Here is a 15,335-nt window from a genome sequence, read left to right as displayed (position 1 = left end):
AGACTTCCAGTTTTAAAACCAGCACAACCAGGCAAACCAGAGCAAGTTGGTCATCATATGTGAGAATCCTAGACTCACCTTGACTCCACTTTTGGTCATCTTGCTGACAGACGCAAAATCTGAAATAATGAAGGCCACCAGATAGGTGCTCATCTTCACAGTGACATCAAAATGGTCTTCTATGAGTCCTTCAGCAATAGTCACAGATTTCACCTAAAATCAGAATAATTCAAATTATCAAGTAATCCAATTATCCAATACACCAAACATAAGAAAATTCCCAATTACCAAACATAATATTAAAAGTATATCAATCCTAGCACTTGGGGAATCCAAGGCAGGCAGATTGCTTGAGCTCAGGAGTTTGGAACCAGCCTGAGCAACATGAGGAAACCTTGTCTATACAAAAAAAATACAAAAATTAGCCCTGTGGGTAGTGCATGCCTGTGGTCCCAGCTACTGGGGAGGCTGAGGTGGGAGGATGGCTTGAGCCAACAAGGTGGAGGTTGCAGTGAACCAAGATTGACCCACTGCACCCCTGCCTGGGCAACAGAGCCAGACCCTGTCTAATGACACTTCTATAATTACTTTAAAAGTTATCTTTCCAATATCTAATTGTAATTTAGATATTAAGGTCAAACTGTTCTATTCAATTTCTTTTTTATTGAGATATAATTCACATACCATAAAACTTACCATTTTAAAGTTTACAATTCAGTGGCTCTTAATGTGATCATAAAGTTGTGCAACTATCAACACTCAACTTCTTTTAAATAATTCAGATGATTGCAAACAGACTAATATCTGGCATATGTGAATTGATAACATGGATGAGACAAAGCAAAACTGAGACTGTGAGTTTTGCCAAGATGTGGCTAGTCCACATGTCCTTAAATACAGGTTTGAGAATTATCTGGAAATGCAATTGCAAGCATATACTCAATGGGGAAAATACATAACCCTGTAGTACCTAAAAAGAGCTTCCGTTCTTCTGTATAATTGAAAATACCTATACCTGAGCCTGATCCTGCAAAGCTTCTTCCAAACTTAGATTTGCTTCATTGGAATCACCTTTTTAAGTGCAATCAGAGAGTAAAGGTGGGGTATGGTTAACAGAGGTACAGTCTTGGAGGCCTGCACCCAAAGAAGAAAGTCTAATACCTCAGCAATAAAAAGCACTGAGATGAGACCTTGGAGAAAGAACCACCCAGGATTAGCTGGGTGAAACCATGATAACAGGCATTCTTCCTGTAATCCTATATTCTTGTCTATTGCTATGCCCTCATCTCTTTTTTTTAGAGAGATAGGGTCCTGCTATGTTGCCCTGGCTAGTCTTGGACTGCTGACCTCAAGTAATCCTCTTCTTCTGCCTCCCAAAGTACTAGGATTACAAACATAAGCCACCTCACCTGGCCCTCATCCTTCTTAATACCCATCAGCCACCAACTTCTGGTCACCATTTGGTCATTCAAACTAATTCTGCTAGACAGCCTGAGATTACTCTGAAAGGAAGTAATCTTCCCTTCATCAAATCAAAGATGATTTGATTGCTCTCAAATCATCTTTTCTTTTTAAATGCATTCTGGTTCTGCCCACCCACAACAAAAATTTCCTTTTCTTTTTTTTTTTCTTTTTTTCACAGAGTCTCGCTCTGTCACCCAGGCTAGAGTGCAATGACATGATCTCGGCTCACTGCAACCTCTGCCTTCCGAGTTCAAGCGACTCTCCTGCCTCAGTCCCCCAAGTAGCTGGGATTACAGGCATATGCCACCATGCCTGGCTAATTCTGTATTTTCAGTAGAGACAGGGTTTTACCATGGTGGCCAGGCTGGTCTTGAACTCCTGACCTCAGGTGCTCCACCTGCCTCAGCCTCCCAAAGTACTGGGATTACAGGCATGAGCCACCGCACCTGGCCAAAAATTTCCATCTCTCGTTCTGTTAATTATTAGGAAAGTAATGTGATTAAATTAATTCAAATTTAAATGTGGTTAATTTCTGCCCCATGCCCCAAAGCTTCAATGTTCCAATGGTATATATTTTGTTTTTCTGGTCTCTAAAAGGATATTTTGAGACCCCATTGTTCTCTCCCTCAGCTCAACATCTGCAGCTTGAGCTCAGACCACTCATACTAGATTTCTGTTAGTGAGAAGTGTTCCTGTCCAAAGGGACAAGCTTGCATTAGAAGTCTCCCTATCTTAAAAAAAAAAAAAAGAATAAGTTTTCCTATCTTCAACAAGTGGATCCTGGATACTCATGTATTTAGACTGTAGCATGTTCATGGAGCTTCCAAAGCTGCAGGCCTTCCTTCTACAAGCCTACAAATTTCTCCTCTAATCCTGTTTGGTCCTTCAGTCTCTCCTGTCTCCTTCCCAGCCCTGATCCTTTGTTCTCCCAGAACTATGACTCACCAATTCAAGAACTCACTTCTGTCCCAGGGAGGAACACCATAAAACTGGGGGAGAGGACTATATTTTGAAAAAGCACATTCTGTATTTTAAATTTATATTAGACAAATAGCGTAATTGTTTCTTGTCTTTTCATACACAAGGGTGAAGTGGGGACAAAAGTTCATGGCTGGTAGGAATTTGCAGATGAGTGTTTTTCACAGAAGATAGCCCTCTGGCATGGGGATGGGAGATTCGAATCTTGTTTGAAGAAGACATCCTTATGGTACTCGAAGGCAGGTGTAGAGTTTTAAGGTTGGGAAGTGCCATACTGGAGGTTGGTCTGCGGCTCTCAGTGTCTCTCCATGCTAAAATACTGCTTCCCTGGTCAGCACAGGGATGAAGATGTCCATCCCTCAGGACTCTAGGCAAAGCCTGTTCTACCCTGAGTCTCATCCCCAGTGAGTTTCTCTGAACAAAGGATGTGCTTACAGAAGGTGTTACGCACCAGTTGCAGAATGACGACCCAGCTGATGCTTTTCTAAACTACCAGAATCAAAGGATAATGGCACTGAATAGTTTTATTCATTTGGCATGGTCATCTTCTAGCAACTTTTAAAAATCAGAGGCAATGCTGTCCACATCGGCTTTGAAATTGGACAATAATGGTTTCCCTTGGGAAGCTAAGCAATCTATCATTACTTACCTTTAGCAGCATAATATTTGGAAAAGATTACTTTTATTCTCTTTTTCTGTCTGCCTAATTTTGTACATTCAGTTACAAATTATATAGTGAATATTACTATATTGCATATGGAAATTATAGAAAATAACTATATGCTAAAAATATGGCCTTATTAACAAAGCATTCTCTTTAAAATAATTTTAAAAGATCATATGAGAAAATGAGGGTGAAAGTGCTTTGTGAAGGGCACTACTATTTAAACCTGACCTGAATTTCTTACACCACTTCCCTCCTATCAGCATGTATAACCTGGAATGTCACTGTTACTGAAATCTTGCATTTTTAGGGGCAATTTTTACTTTGATTACATATAACTGTGGCTTGAAACAAAAGCATAGGGTGTAAATGAAAAGAAAAGTTAGCAACTATCTGCCAGGCAATAAAACAAAACAGGTGACCCAATGTTGACTGTTCCTGGGGTAATGTAAGTCACAGAGAATCAGCAGATTTTCCTGTAGAAAATACCTAGGAGTGCAGACTCACCAATGGCATATTGGAGATGGCTAGGTGCCTTGGCTCTCTTCTAATTTTGATTGAGAAGCTTGCTTTGAAGGCAGGTTCATCAAAGCAGGGAAAGGCCATTCTAGCTGCAGTGGGTTCAAATTGTGTTGATGCAAGTATCCTAAAATTAAGGCAGGTGAAATAAAAATTGAGCATGAAGCACCAGGAACTCTAAACCAGGTGTTTGTTTGCTTTTTAATTCCTAAAGTTACTATAAGATTGATGAATTTTACTACTAAAAATATTTTACATGACAAAAGCTATCATAAACTAAGTTAAAAGATAAGTTAGGCCAGGCATGGTCACGGTGGCTTACGCCTATAATCCTAACATTTTTTTGGGAGGCCGAGGTGGGAGGACTACTTGAGTTCAGGAGTGTGAGACCAACCTGGGCAACATAGTGAAACCCCATCTCTACCAAAAATACAAAAATTAGCCAAGCATGGTAGTGCATGCCTGTAGTCCTAGCTACTTGGGAGGCAGAGGTGAGAGGATGGTTTGAGCCCAGGAGGCGGAGGTTTCCGTGACCTGAGATTGCACCATTGCACTCCAGGCTGGGTGACAGAACCAGACCCTGTCTCAAAAAAAAAAAAAGGAAACAAAACTGGGAAAATTCATTTAAGAAGTATGTGAGGAAGAGAGGAAGAGTTAATAGCTTTAACAGATAGTGAGATCCTAAAACTGTGTAAAAGAATACCCAACAACCAAGGGAATCTCAGGCAAAGTCAAAGTTCATAAACAGGCAATTAATGAAAGAAGAACCTACAAATCATTAAGAAACATATCAAAAGCTGCTCAACTTCCTTAATCAAAGTTATGTAAATTAAAATTATTTTGGAGCCTTTTTTGCTCTAAGAAGACTGCCAATATATAGTATTGGTGAAGGGTGAGAAAAAATGTCAAGAGATCAAAAATGTATAGGCTCTTTGATTTTACCAATTTTACTTCTAGGCATTTATTCTAAAGAAATAATTTACAAAGACGTTCACCAAAGTGTTGTTGATACTGAAAAGTTGAAAATACTTTCATTTCTATTGCCAAAGGATTGGAGATATTAATGTACAAACATATATTTTAATAAAATCATTAAAATGATGCCTGTAATAATCATTTATATAAAACATCTTCCCAACATATTAAGTCAAAAATTTTTCCTTGTAAAAGAGAAAATATAACAATTCCATTTATATAAAATAACATATATGCACACCCAGAAAGAAGTCTGGGAGAATATTCCACTGAAATAGAAGCAGTGGTTAGTTGAGGGGGCTGTGAGTGAAATAAATTTTACTTTTTTACCTTGATAAAATTGAAAAACAAATTAGTATAATCTACTAATAAATAAAATTTCATTTTAAAACTCGGCACAAAATCTCCCGCAAATAAGTCTCCTCCTTAAAAACAGAATCAAAGCAAGTTGAGTAGAGATCTCTAAAAAAGTTTTAACGGAGATGAAAGTATTCCCTCTAATAGGCTGCTAATAGGATTTGCTGAAGTCCAAACCCGTGGTATCTGTGCACGTGACCTTATTTGAACATAGGGTCTTTACAGGTATAATTGAGTGAAGAAGTGGCCACCAGGCTGGGCCCTAATCCGGTATGGCTGGTTTCCTTATAAGATGATGGAGACTGGGATACAGGGAAACAGAATGGCCATGGGACAACAGAAGGAGAGACTGGAACGAACATGCAGCGTGAGGCATGGAGTGCCAGAGGTCCAAGGCCACCACCAGATGCTGGGAAGACACAAGGAGGGATTCTACCCCGTGTCTGGAGGGAGCACGGGCCTGCTGACACCTTGATTTCAGACTTCCAGTCTCCAGACCTGAGAGAGAACACATTTAGTTGCTTATAGCCACCCAGTCTGTGGTGCTTCATTACAACAGCCCTAGGAAATGAATGCACGGGTCAGGAAAATGAAGCGTGTTTATTATGTGTCTGAAATCTAACTACATAAACAAATAGATATTCACTCTGATAGACCTAGGGGAAAAAATTGGTTAAAATGGAATTTTAAAATGAGATTTAAAAGCAAGGGAAAAAGCCATTTTTAACACTATAAAGAAGATGCAAAAGCAAAACCGAAGAAAAAGTTCAACAACAAAGGGAATTTTAAAAGACAATCCATCTGAAATAATGAATTTAGCATGGACAGCACTTGCAGTTTAAAAAAAAAAGAGAAAAAAAAAATACCTCAGTTCCCCTTCCTTGGTTCTGTAGGTGCTTTTGTAAAATCCGTGGAAATTCTCTGAAAGATTGCCAGCATAGTGAACGACAACTGTGTACGGGAGCCCAACAAGGAGGGGCTCGGGAGCCAGCAGCGCGATTTGCTCCTGAGCCTGGTGTTCCAGGACCTGCAGCGGTTCTTCTGACAGCCTCTCTCCAGTTCCCTTCCTGAGGGTGGCCTTAGATATCTGCAGGTGGTGACTATGCAGAATGATGGTGCTGGTGGGCTGACTGGCTGTGATTTCTACTTCCGTGGTTCCCCAGAAGGTCAAGTTGGTGAGGTTTGCATGGATCAGAAGATTATAATGAACTGGGATGATGTACTCAGGAAGTCGAATTTTATCCCAAGGAAATGGTGTCCCATTACTACCTTTTGGAGATGCTTCACTGCTCTGACACCATGAAGGAGTGGACACAGTTAAGAGAGCCAACAGTGAAGAAAGCAGAAATGACATTGTTGCAAGGGACCACCTGAGGGACGGAAATACCATCTTCTTGCTCTACCTAGTGGAACAAAGGTACAAAAGCAAAAATACATGTCACTAAAATGTTACTGACACAACATAATTTCAGCATGTATCCCCAGCATTCACAGAAATAGACACAAACTTCCAAAAGTACTACATCTTTTCCAGAAAATAAAGGGACCTTCCCTATGTTATGGTTTCATGTAAGGAAGACGTTTATGGTTAGCAACAATCATTAACACCTAGTAGAAAGCATCATTTGATGTTCAAAGTTTAAATTAACTCTACGTGTCAGGGTTCTTGGTTTTAAGCAATAGAACAAGCAAGCTCTGGCTGATGTAAGCAGAAAGGGAATCATTAGGGGATCCTGAGTGGCTCACTGAATGGGTCCAGAGTTCCAGGAATTTGGGAAACCAAGCTCATGAAATAGGCAAAACCAAAACCAAATGAGAGGAACATCTGATCAAGCTACCACTCCCCACTGACCTGGACCTTGGAGAGAGCCACTGTCATGTCCTGGAAATCAAATGCCGACACTGCTGCCGACACCACTAGAATGAGGTCTCCACTGCCCCTGCGAGTAATGGCAACCTTTAATAATAGTGTCTTCCTCAAATCGTCATGCCAAAAGTTAATTACGTATTTATTTAGCCAGGAAGAGCTTAAAGGGTTCAATTTTCCCAGTAGTTTGTGACAAACGTATCAGTCACCCAGACTCTGTCTTACAATCATCCACCAAGTATGTGTTGAATGCCTGTTACACACAGGCAGTGTGTGGAGTCCTGTGTGGGATAAAATAATACACAAGACACTGAACCCCTACCCTCAAAAACTTCAAAATCTGGAAGGACAGAAAACACTCAGGCACAAATAATAAAACACAATATGGAAAGTGTAAAATATTTTTAATATAATAACAAAAGTGTAAAATATTTTTAATATAATATTAAATTTTAATATTTAATAATAATAAAATATTTTTAATATAATAACAAAAGGTGTTGGGAAGAATGAAATTATATTTCCAAAGAGAAAGAGTGACTGACTACGGTGACTCCTTGGGATGCCTTCACACAAAAGCATTTGACTGTGAAAGGATATGTTAGATTTCTAAACGAAGGAGAGCATTAACAGCATCACAGGTAGAGCAAACCAGGGCAGGAGCTAAGCCACAAAGCGGGGACATATAGGCAGCTCAGGCAATTGATGTGGACAGAAGGGAACTCCCAGAGGACTTGATGGAGAATGGTTATATGAAAGGCAGGGAAAAGAGTAATTCCAAGATTCTGCCAAGAACATGTGGGAGTCATGCTGCAGACCATATTTTGCACTCCATTTTAACAGCCATCAGACATAAAAGCAAAGTGAATTTTAAGGGAGTTGGCAATCCATGCCCCAAGAATCAAACATAAGTTTTTATTTCTCTTATACAAAAACATACCTTTCTAATAGGCGTTTGCCAAGCGGGGCCCTACCAGGTGAATGCAAGTGATTGGCCCATCACCTCTTGCTCCAGCTGGGAAAAGCAGCAACCCTACAATGTGGATCCCTCAAAGTGTTCACAGTACATGGAATTCTCCTTCTCTGAGATGTCAAGTTTCTCAACTCTGGCTGCATATGAATGTGACCTAGGAAGCTTTTAAAATTGTGAATGCCTGAGTCCTTATTGACAACAATTAGACTGGAATCTATGGTGATAAGGTCAGGGTATGGTTTTCTGGATTGTTTGATTTCTGGTTTTGGGTTTTTTTGTTTTCTTTTTTTTTTTTTTAAATAAAAACTGTCCAGAGATTTTACTGAGAAGCCAAGGTTGAACAGCTCATCCCGGCCAAACCCTGGCTTTCCCCCTTCAACTATATGTGATGAGATATACTTCAAGGCAATGGCTGATGTACTTTCTTTAACCCCTCACTTCCTTGCTACCTTCCCAAATGCACAGCTCAAGGGACCTCCCTTCTCCTTACCTCTGGAGCAATCTGGAGGCTAAACAGAATACCTACACAGTAAAGAGAGTCTTGGAAATCTCATAATCCCAGTTTAAAAGGCACCACCCAGATGAGACAGGAAGTGTGAACAGAGAGAACTTTTTTTTCCTTTTTAGTTGGGGAACTAGAGAGTAAATGGAACTTGCGTTCTGCTTTCCATATGGAACTACTGGCAGCAACAGCTTAATGAGCACTGCCCTTGCCCCAAGATGGGATCCAGAGGGCTCTGTGAAGGTGGCAGATTCAAGCATGTAAGGACTCTGAGAGATCTCCAACAGCCCCAGAGGAGATCCAGAAATTCCAACTGGTTCTGAGCTGACAGAAAGGCTGATGGGCTGCCGAAGGGGTTGGTACTGAGACCTGGTATCAGAGGCTTTACAGGGTTGGGTCCATGCAGGGGCCAAAGACAAACAGTTGTGCCTCAAGGAGGATGCAGTGCATGAGTGGGGCTTGGTAAAAAAAAAAAAAAAAAAAAAAAAAAAACATTTTGCACATGACTGGGGTGTGGTAAAAACTCCATGTAGTGAACAGAGGGCTTCGGTGATAAATTCTCCTATTAATTCCCAACAGTAGGCTACATCCAAGATTTTGTGACCATGTTCCAATGTGTTTAGCTCTTCTCCTGAAAAATTTGCTCGTTTGGCTTTGCTTCCAATAGTAAGTGTTCCAAATTGAAACACGGCATTTCATGGTTCTGGCTGGTCTTTTAGGGTCTGGTTTTAATTTTCTGAAAGGGATGAAGTTAAAAAAAAAGAAAGCTCTCAAAAACAGTAGTCTACTCAACATCAGCAGCTCTTCCCAAGAGAAGTACAATTCTCTTTGAAGTTAAACTCTACTAACACTTAAAGGAATAAAAGCCAAGGAGGAAAAAGAATATTTACTAAGCTCCTCCAAAGTGCCAGACACTTTGCACATGTTCACTCTCTCTAATAGCCTATTATTCTCATTTCAAGGTGGGGTGACTGAAGCAAAGAAACATTCATGTAACTTTGCCAAGTTCACACAACTTGTTGGAATGCAATCCAAGTCTGTGTGAGTATAAACTCCCTGCTTTTTCAGCTTCATCAAGATCTCTTCGATTTATTTTATTTTGTTTTGTTTTAAGATGGAGTCTCACTCTGTCACCCAAGCTGGAGTGCAGTGGTGCAACCTCAGCTCACTGCAACCTCTCCCTCCAGGGTTCAAGGAATTCTCATGCCTCAATCTCCCAAGTAGCTGGGATTACAGGTATGTGCCACCACGCCCGGCTAATTTTTGTATTTTTAGTAGAGACAGGGTTTCACCAGTTGGCCAGTCTGGTCTCAAACTCCTGAGCTCAGGTCATCTACTGCCCCAGCTCCCATAGTGCTGGGATTACAGGTGTGAGCCACTGCGCCTGGTGTAAGATCTCTTCTTAAACTTCTGCTTTTACTTTCTGATTTACCATGTGGTGCTCTACTCATTTTTCCTTTGCATGTTATCAAGACTCACAATGCACAGTTTTATTTAGAATGCCAAGTAGTAGTCTCTGATTTTTTTCTACAAATATGGTTACACACACACACACACACACACAGATATATACATACATACATACATACATATACATGCAAAATTATAAAGATACAGTAACATACATATTAGGCTTACAGCCAGAATACCCGGCTTTGAGTTCTTGCTCTGCCACCTACTGTGCAAGTTATTTAATCCCAATTTCATTTTCTTCATGTGTGAAATGAAATAATAATAATACCTCTCTCACAAGATTGTGGTAAAGATTAAATGAGTTAAAACATTTTCAATCATTCATTCCACAAACGCTTATTGAGAGCCTATTATGTGGGAGGTCTTTTTCTGGGTATTAGCAGTACAAGGCAGCACAGGTCCCCGATCTCAAAGAACTTAAAATCAGAGGTGGGAGTTTTACAGAAGAATTTATATAGCAACTAATTGTGATTAGAGATATAAAGGAAAACACACACATATACCAGAAGAGAATAACAATAGACTAATTTCCACTGGGCACTCTGAGAATATTTTAGCTGAGACTTAACAGACACAAGTTAACTGAGAAAAGAGGGACAGGGAGCGTGTTCCAAGTAGGGACAACAGCAAGCATTTTGCAGGCTCAGAGGCAGTAGAAAGCATTGGTTATGAAAGCCAGTGAACTTAAACACAAGTTCAAGGCAAAGATGCAACAGGAGACGCAGGCAGGGGCCAGAGTATCACACAGCCTTAAATGCAGGTTAAGGATTTCAGATGGCATCCTAAATGCAATGAGAAGCTGCTAGAAGGGTTTTGAGTTAGGAGGTCTTAGGGTTTCTTTCATGTTGCAAGAAAATCAACCCAGTTGCTGTGTGAAAAATGGAAGACTGAAAGGAAGCAAGAGTAAAGGCCAAGAGACCAGTTAGTAGTCTAGATAAAGTAGGCTTGTGGCTTGTGCTGGGGTGATGCTGAGAGAGGGGAGACGGGAGAGAGAGAATACACTATAGATGGATTCGACATTCACATTTGCAGTGGATTGGAAGTCGGGGATGAGGGAGAAAATGATCAGGGATGACTGCCAGGTTTCTTGAATTAACATCTGGGTAGTCACAGGTGCTCTTTATTGAGATGGAGACGCCTAGAGGTGGAAGAGATTTAAAGGGGAGGAGAAGAAATCTTGAGTTCATTTTTTAATATGTTTAATTTGTGATGTCCATGAGATATTTAAGGAGAAATATCAAGTAGGCAGGTTTAGAGCCCGCAAATAGGAGTTTTAAAGGACTTTTCTGTACTTGACTATATTCCTTTAAAGGTTTAAAAATAATTGTCCTTTGGCCTCTGATCAAACTAAAGCATCTGTCACAATTACTTCACAGCAAGGAAGAGTTCAAGATATTTTAGGAACGTTATTTGAGCTGCATGAGGTGATTCCAACTTTTCCCCATCACCAAGGAAGTCAGGGGCAACTGGTTGGGTTATTTCACCCTTCCTTTTATTGGGGCACTATAGGATATGAAATAGATCATCATCATGGAAGTTCTTCCAAAGTTTTCTGAATAATGAAATTAACAAGCACTGTTGGTAACTAATAAAAATGCTGGATTGAATTCGAAAAAAAAAAAAAAATACTAGAATGTTTCCATTCGGGCCCCACATGAAAATGTGCTACTTAGTATAATTCCAAATCTTTAGGGAAGAGACAACTTTGCCCAACATTAAAGTTTTTTTGTTTTGTTTTGTTAGTTGTTGACCATGTCCTGAGTTGAGGCGAATACTCTAGGTGTTTAATAGCAAACAGACAATTTCTTTCTGAACCTAGCCTATACAAAGAAATCCAAAAGCTTAAAGAGTGTGTGCTCTTCCCCGCCCCCTCATGAAATTAACTTTCAGGCCCGCCTGGCCAGTGAGGCACCCATATACGGAACTTCTAATTTGCGTCAAAAGGGGAGCTTTAGCTGAATAAACCCAGCCAGAGCCACAGCGAAGGGGGAAGAGAGAACTGCCAACCAGAACAGGAGAAGCAAGGAGCGAAGTGACCTTGAGGATACACACGGCCCGCGCGTTCCACCCCACCGAGTCGTTAACCCAAAGCCTCTGGGTTTCTCTGGCAGCTCCGGGCAGGTGCCCTCCTCGGCCTGACCCTGCCGCCCGCCCCGCGCGGGCTCGATGGCCTGCAGGGCAGACAGGCACACAAGCGCTAGGCGGAGCGCGGAGGGAGGCTCCCGCCGGCGGAACAGCGGGGAGACCCGCGGAGCAGGCGCGCCGGCCACGCGCCCGGAGGAACGGGAACCGGGACTCGGACCGGCAGGGGTGGGCCCGCTGCCGACCCGCTAGACACCTCGCAGACCCGCCGGGCACCCCGCAAACCTGGGCCTAGCCAGCCACTCCCCCACGCCCCTCCCGCGCCCTACCTCCCTCCTCCTGCGCCCCAGGCCTTCAGGCCTTCAGGCCTCCCCCGCGGGCTCAGGGAAAAGGCGGGTGTCGCGCTCTCCTCCGGGCCCGCAGTCCCCTCCCCGCGGCTCGAGCGCGCTGTACCTGAGGGTCTGGGGCCGGGCTCACCCTCGCGCCGCCGCCGCCGCCGCCACCGCCGCAAGCCTCGCCGCCCCGGACCGAAAGTGAAAGTGGAGCCCGAGGAGCGGCAGGCGGGCGTGGAGCGGCGCTTCGGCCGGAGCCGTAGCTGCCGGCGGGAAAGCCCCTGGCTAAGGCGGGAGTTGGGGAAAGGGTAACCCCGAGTGGGGCCGAGCGAGGGAGACCGCAGCTCCCAGAAAGGGAATTGGTAAATGGGCGCTGCACGCCCGGGAAGCTGTAGGATGCGACATGGGGGATCAGGCGGGGAGGTTCACGCCTTTCTGAACGCGGATCCTTCTGTGTGTGTTTTGAGATGGTTCCTGTTTTTGTCCTTTATTTTTATTTTTTTTTAATTGTTTAGCGTTGCGAAGGCAAGGGACGTGCAGCAAAGGGCCAGTGATCAAGTTGGGGACCAAGGCCAGGCTGGCGCTCACAGTCCGCCAAGCCTAGACGCGCTCGATGCCCATTGGACTTGCTAGGTGTCCGTCACCCCGCCCCTGCAAATGGGCTCAGAGCTCTTGGCCCGCCTCCTAAAGAAACAGGAACCCAGAAGTACTCTGGGTTTTGTTGTTGTTGTTGTTTGTTTTTTTGAGGCAGAGTCTCGCTCTCTCGCCAAGGCTAGAGTGCAGTGGCGGGATCTTAGCTCACTGCAAACTTCACCTGCCGGGTTCAAGCGATTCTCCTGCGTCAGCCTCCCGAGTAGCTGGGGTTACGGGCGCATACTACCATGCCCGGCTAATTTTTGTATTTTTAGTAGAGAGGGGGTTTCACCGTATTGGTCAGACGGGTCTCAAACTCCTGACCTCGTGATCCACCCGCCTCGCCCCTCAAAGTGCTGGAATTACAGGCGTGAGCCACCGAGCCTGGCCCCCAGAAGTACTCTGTTGTAGCAAAATGCTGCACCCTCTGGGGCTTCGGTAGAGAATGACTACAGTGGGAAGTGCTGTAGCGGAGGAGGGCAGGTTAGAGATGGCCCCCAGGATTTTCCTGCACTACCAAGAGGCACTGTACCCTAAGGATTGGCTGTTTCCCTCATCAACACGTTCCCTCTATTTTTCAAAGTAAATGGTCATTTCTTCACTCCTCTAAGAACAATTATAGCTGCATAAAATGGCCAAAAAGCCCACCTTTAAACAGTTGAGAGTAAACGAGGTAACAAGCCAAGGAAACACAAACATTAAAACACCAAATGCTACAAGTTCATTACCAGAAAGGGGCCCCGATCCAGACCCCAAGAGAGGGTTCTTAGATTTTGCAAGAAAGAATTTGAGGGGAGTCCATGGAGTGAAGTGAAAGCAAGTAATTAAGAAAAGGAAGGAATAAAAAAATGGCTACTAATAGGCAGAGCACCCCCGAGGGCTATTGGTTGTCCGTTTTTAGTGTTATTTCTTGATCATATGCTAAAGAAGGGTGTTGGGGGAAAATCCCGCAAGAGCTGAGGCAAGGGCCTGAAGCCTCAGCATGTTCTCATATAAACATAGAATTAGAAAAGAATTAGAAATATTCCTAAATATAATCATATATAATCACCTAGCTATTCATATGTAATCATAAATATATACATATAGATAGATAGATAGTCCTTTAATCTTTATTCTTACTAATAAGTCTCAGGTCAAGAAGTATGGGACTGACGTGGCATTGGAAAAGAGGTGACCCTAAGACAAGATGCAGTAAGTCCTCTGTCATGCCCGCATAAGGGCTGCTGGGAGGACACCTTGGCTGTGTGACTGTGCCAGCGCTGTGAAAGTGCCTGCTATTTAGCCTTCTAGGGAAGGAGACGTCTGAGATGGCCGAGAAGTCTCTTTCATTGGGGGAGTTAGGAGAAAACTCCGCTTCTCCAAGCTCTTGTGGTCCTGACGGCTATCAGGGAGGCCCGCAGACATCCGGGGACTTAACTGTCTCTATGTGGTGCTGTGCTTCAGCGGTCACGTTCCATGTCTACTTTCAAGTTCTGCTTCTGCACCTGGTTCCTCTTTTTCTTAGAAGATAAGAATTAGTAATAACAGAAGTCTGAGTGACCTTGTTATTTCTTGACAAGTATGAAGAAAGTGCTGGTGCCTTAGTTTTTCTCCTCACCTCAGCTTCTTCAAAGTCTTAGGCCCCCTGTCTCTAAGACACTGATTTACCTGACCCTATCACTGACAGCCGTTACCTCATCCTACCTGCCCTTCTGCCTGCTTTGTACTCAATAAAAATCAGAGTGTCCAGGCACTCGAGGCCACTGCTGGTCTCTGCATTTTGGGTAGCAGTGAACCCCTGGGCCCAAACTCTCTTTTCTCTATCTCTGTGTCCTGATTCTTTATTTCCAGTTTCTCATCTCCACACCAGCAGGGAGGAACTCACTGGACCCTATAGGGCTGGACCCTATACAAGGGGTGAATTATTCATGCCTCTCCTTTTTAGACCATATAGGGTAGCTTCCTGATGTTGCCAGGCCATTTGTAAACTGTCATGGAGCTGGTGTGGGCATAGCCGTGAGGACCAGAGGTCACTCTCATTGCCATCCTGGTTTTGGTGGGTTTTGGCCGGCTTCCTTACTGCAGCCTGTTTTATGAGCAAGATCTTTATGACCTGTATCTTGTGCCTACCTCCTATCTCATTCTGTGACTTAGAATGTCTAACCTCCTGGGAGTGTAACCCAGTAGGTCTCAGCCTTATTTTACTCGGCTCCTATTCAAGTTGGAGTTGCCCTGGTTTCAACGCTTCTGACAATTTGGTGAGTGGACCATGGTCCTAGTGGGAACAGGACGCTTTTTATGCGGTTCTCTGACTTTCTCCTCCCACTTCTTTATTGGCCTTCTTTCCTTTGAGAACTTGGGATTCCAAGTCACTGGAACAGTATTTCTTATTTTTTTTAATCTCATGTTTCCTTTTGAAAAATATAATATTTAGTTCTGCCTGTTCTCTCTAATGAAGGACATTTTATAATATAAAGATGAACACCCTGTTCCAAGACCCAACTGTGGTGGGATCCACAGAAGTTTTTTCACTA

General features: G+C 43.1%; 1 protein-coding gene across 4 annotated transcripts in view; it reads right to left on the bottom strand.

Annotated features, from left to right (window-relative positions):
- LOC105707067 (endoplasmic reticulum aminopeptidase 1) overlaps positions 1-12,360 on the bottom strand; it is a 47,631-nt gene extending 35,271 nt beyond the window's left edge. For 3 of the 4 annotated variants that reach the window (XR_010342617.1, XM_012437830.3, XM_012437832.3), the window contains exons 1-4: positions 12,308-12,360; positions 5,824-6,360; positions 3,614-3,752; positions 79-213 (exon numbers count right to left, since the gene is read on the bottom strand). Coding sequence is in view for 3 of the 4 variants with exons in the window: in XM_012437830.3 (XP_012293253.2) it covers positions 79-213; positions 3,614-3,752; positions 5,824-6,347 (798 nt within the window). In the remaining variant the exon portion in view is untranslated. Of the gene's footprint in view, positions 1-78; positions 214-3,613; positions 3,753-5,823; positions 6,361-6,809; positions 6,905-12,307 lie in introns of those variants that run through there. The other variant, XM_012437831.3, reaches the window with a different exon arrangement.
- Between the last annotated feature and the right edge of the window lie 2,975 nt (positions 12,361-15,335).

Source organism: Aotus nancymaae, unplaced genomic scaffold, assembly GCF_030222135.1.
Source record: "Aotus nancymaae isolate 86718 unplaced genomic scaffold, 86718_ANA_hifiasm-v0.15.2.pri h1tg000014l, whole genome shotgun sequence".
NCBI classification, from domain to species: Eukaryota; Metazoa; Chordata; class Mammalia; order Primates; family Aotidae; genus Aotus; species Aotus nancymaae.
Note: the sequence above shows the minus strand (reverse complement) of the source record. Positions and strands in the feature narration are given on the sequence as shown.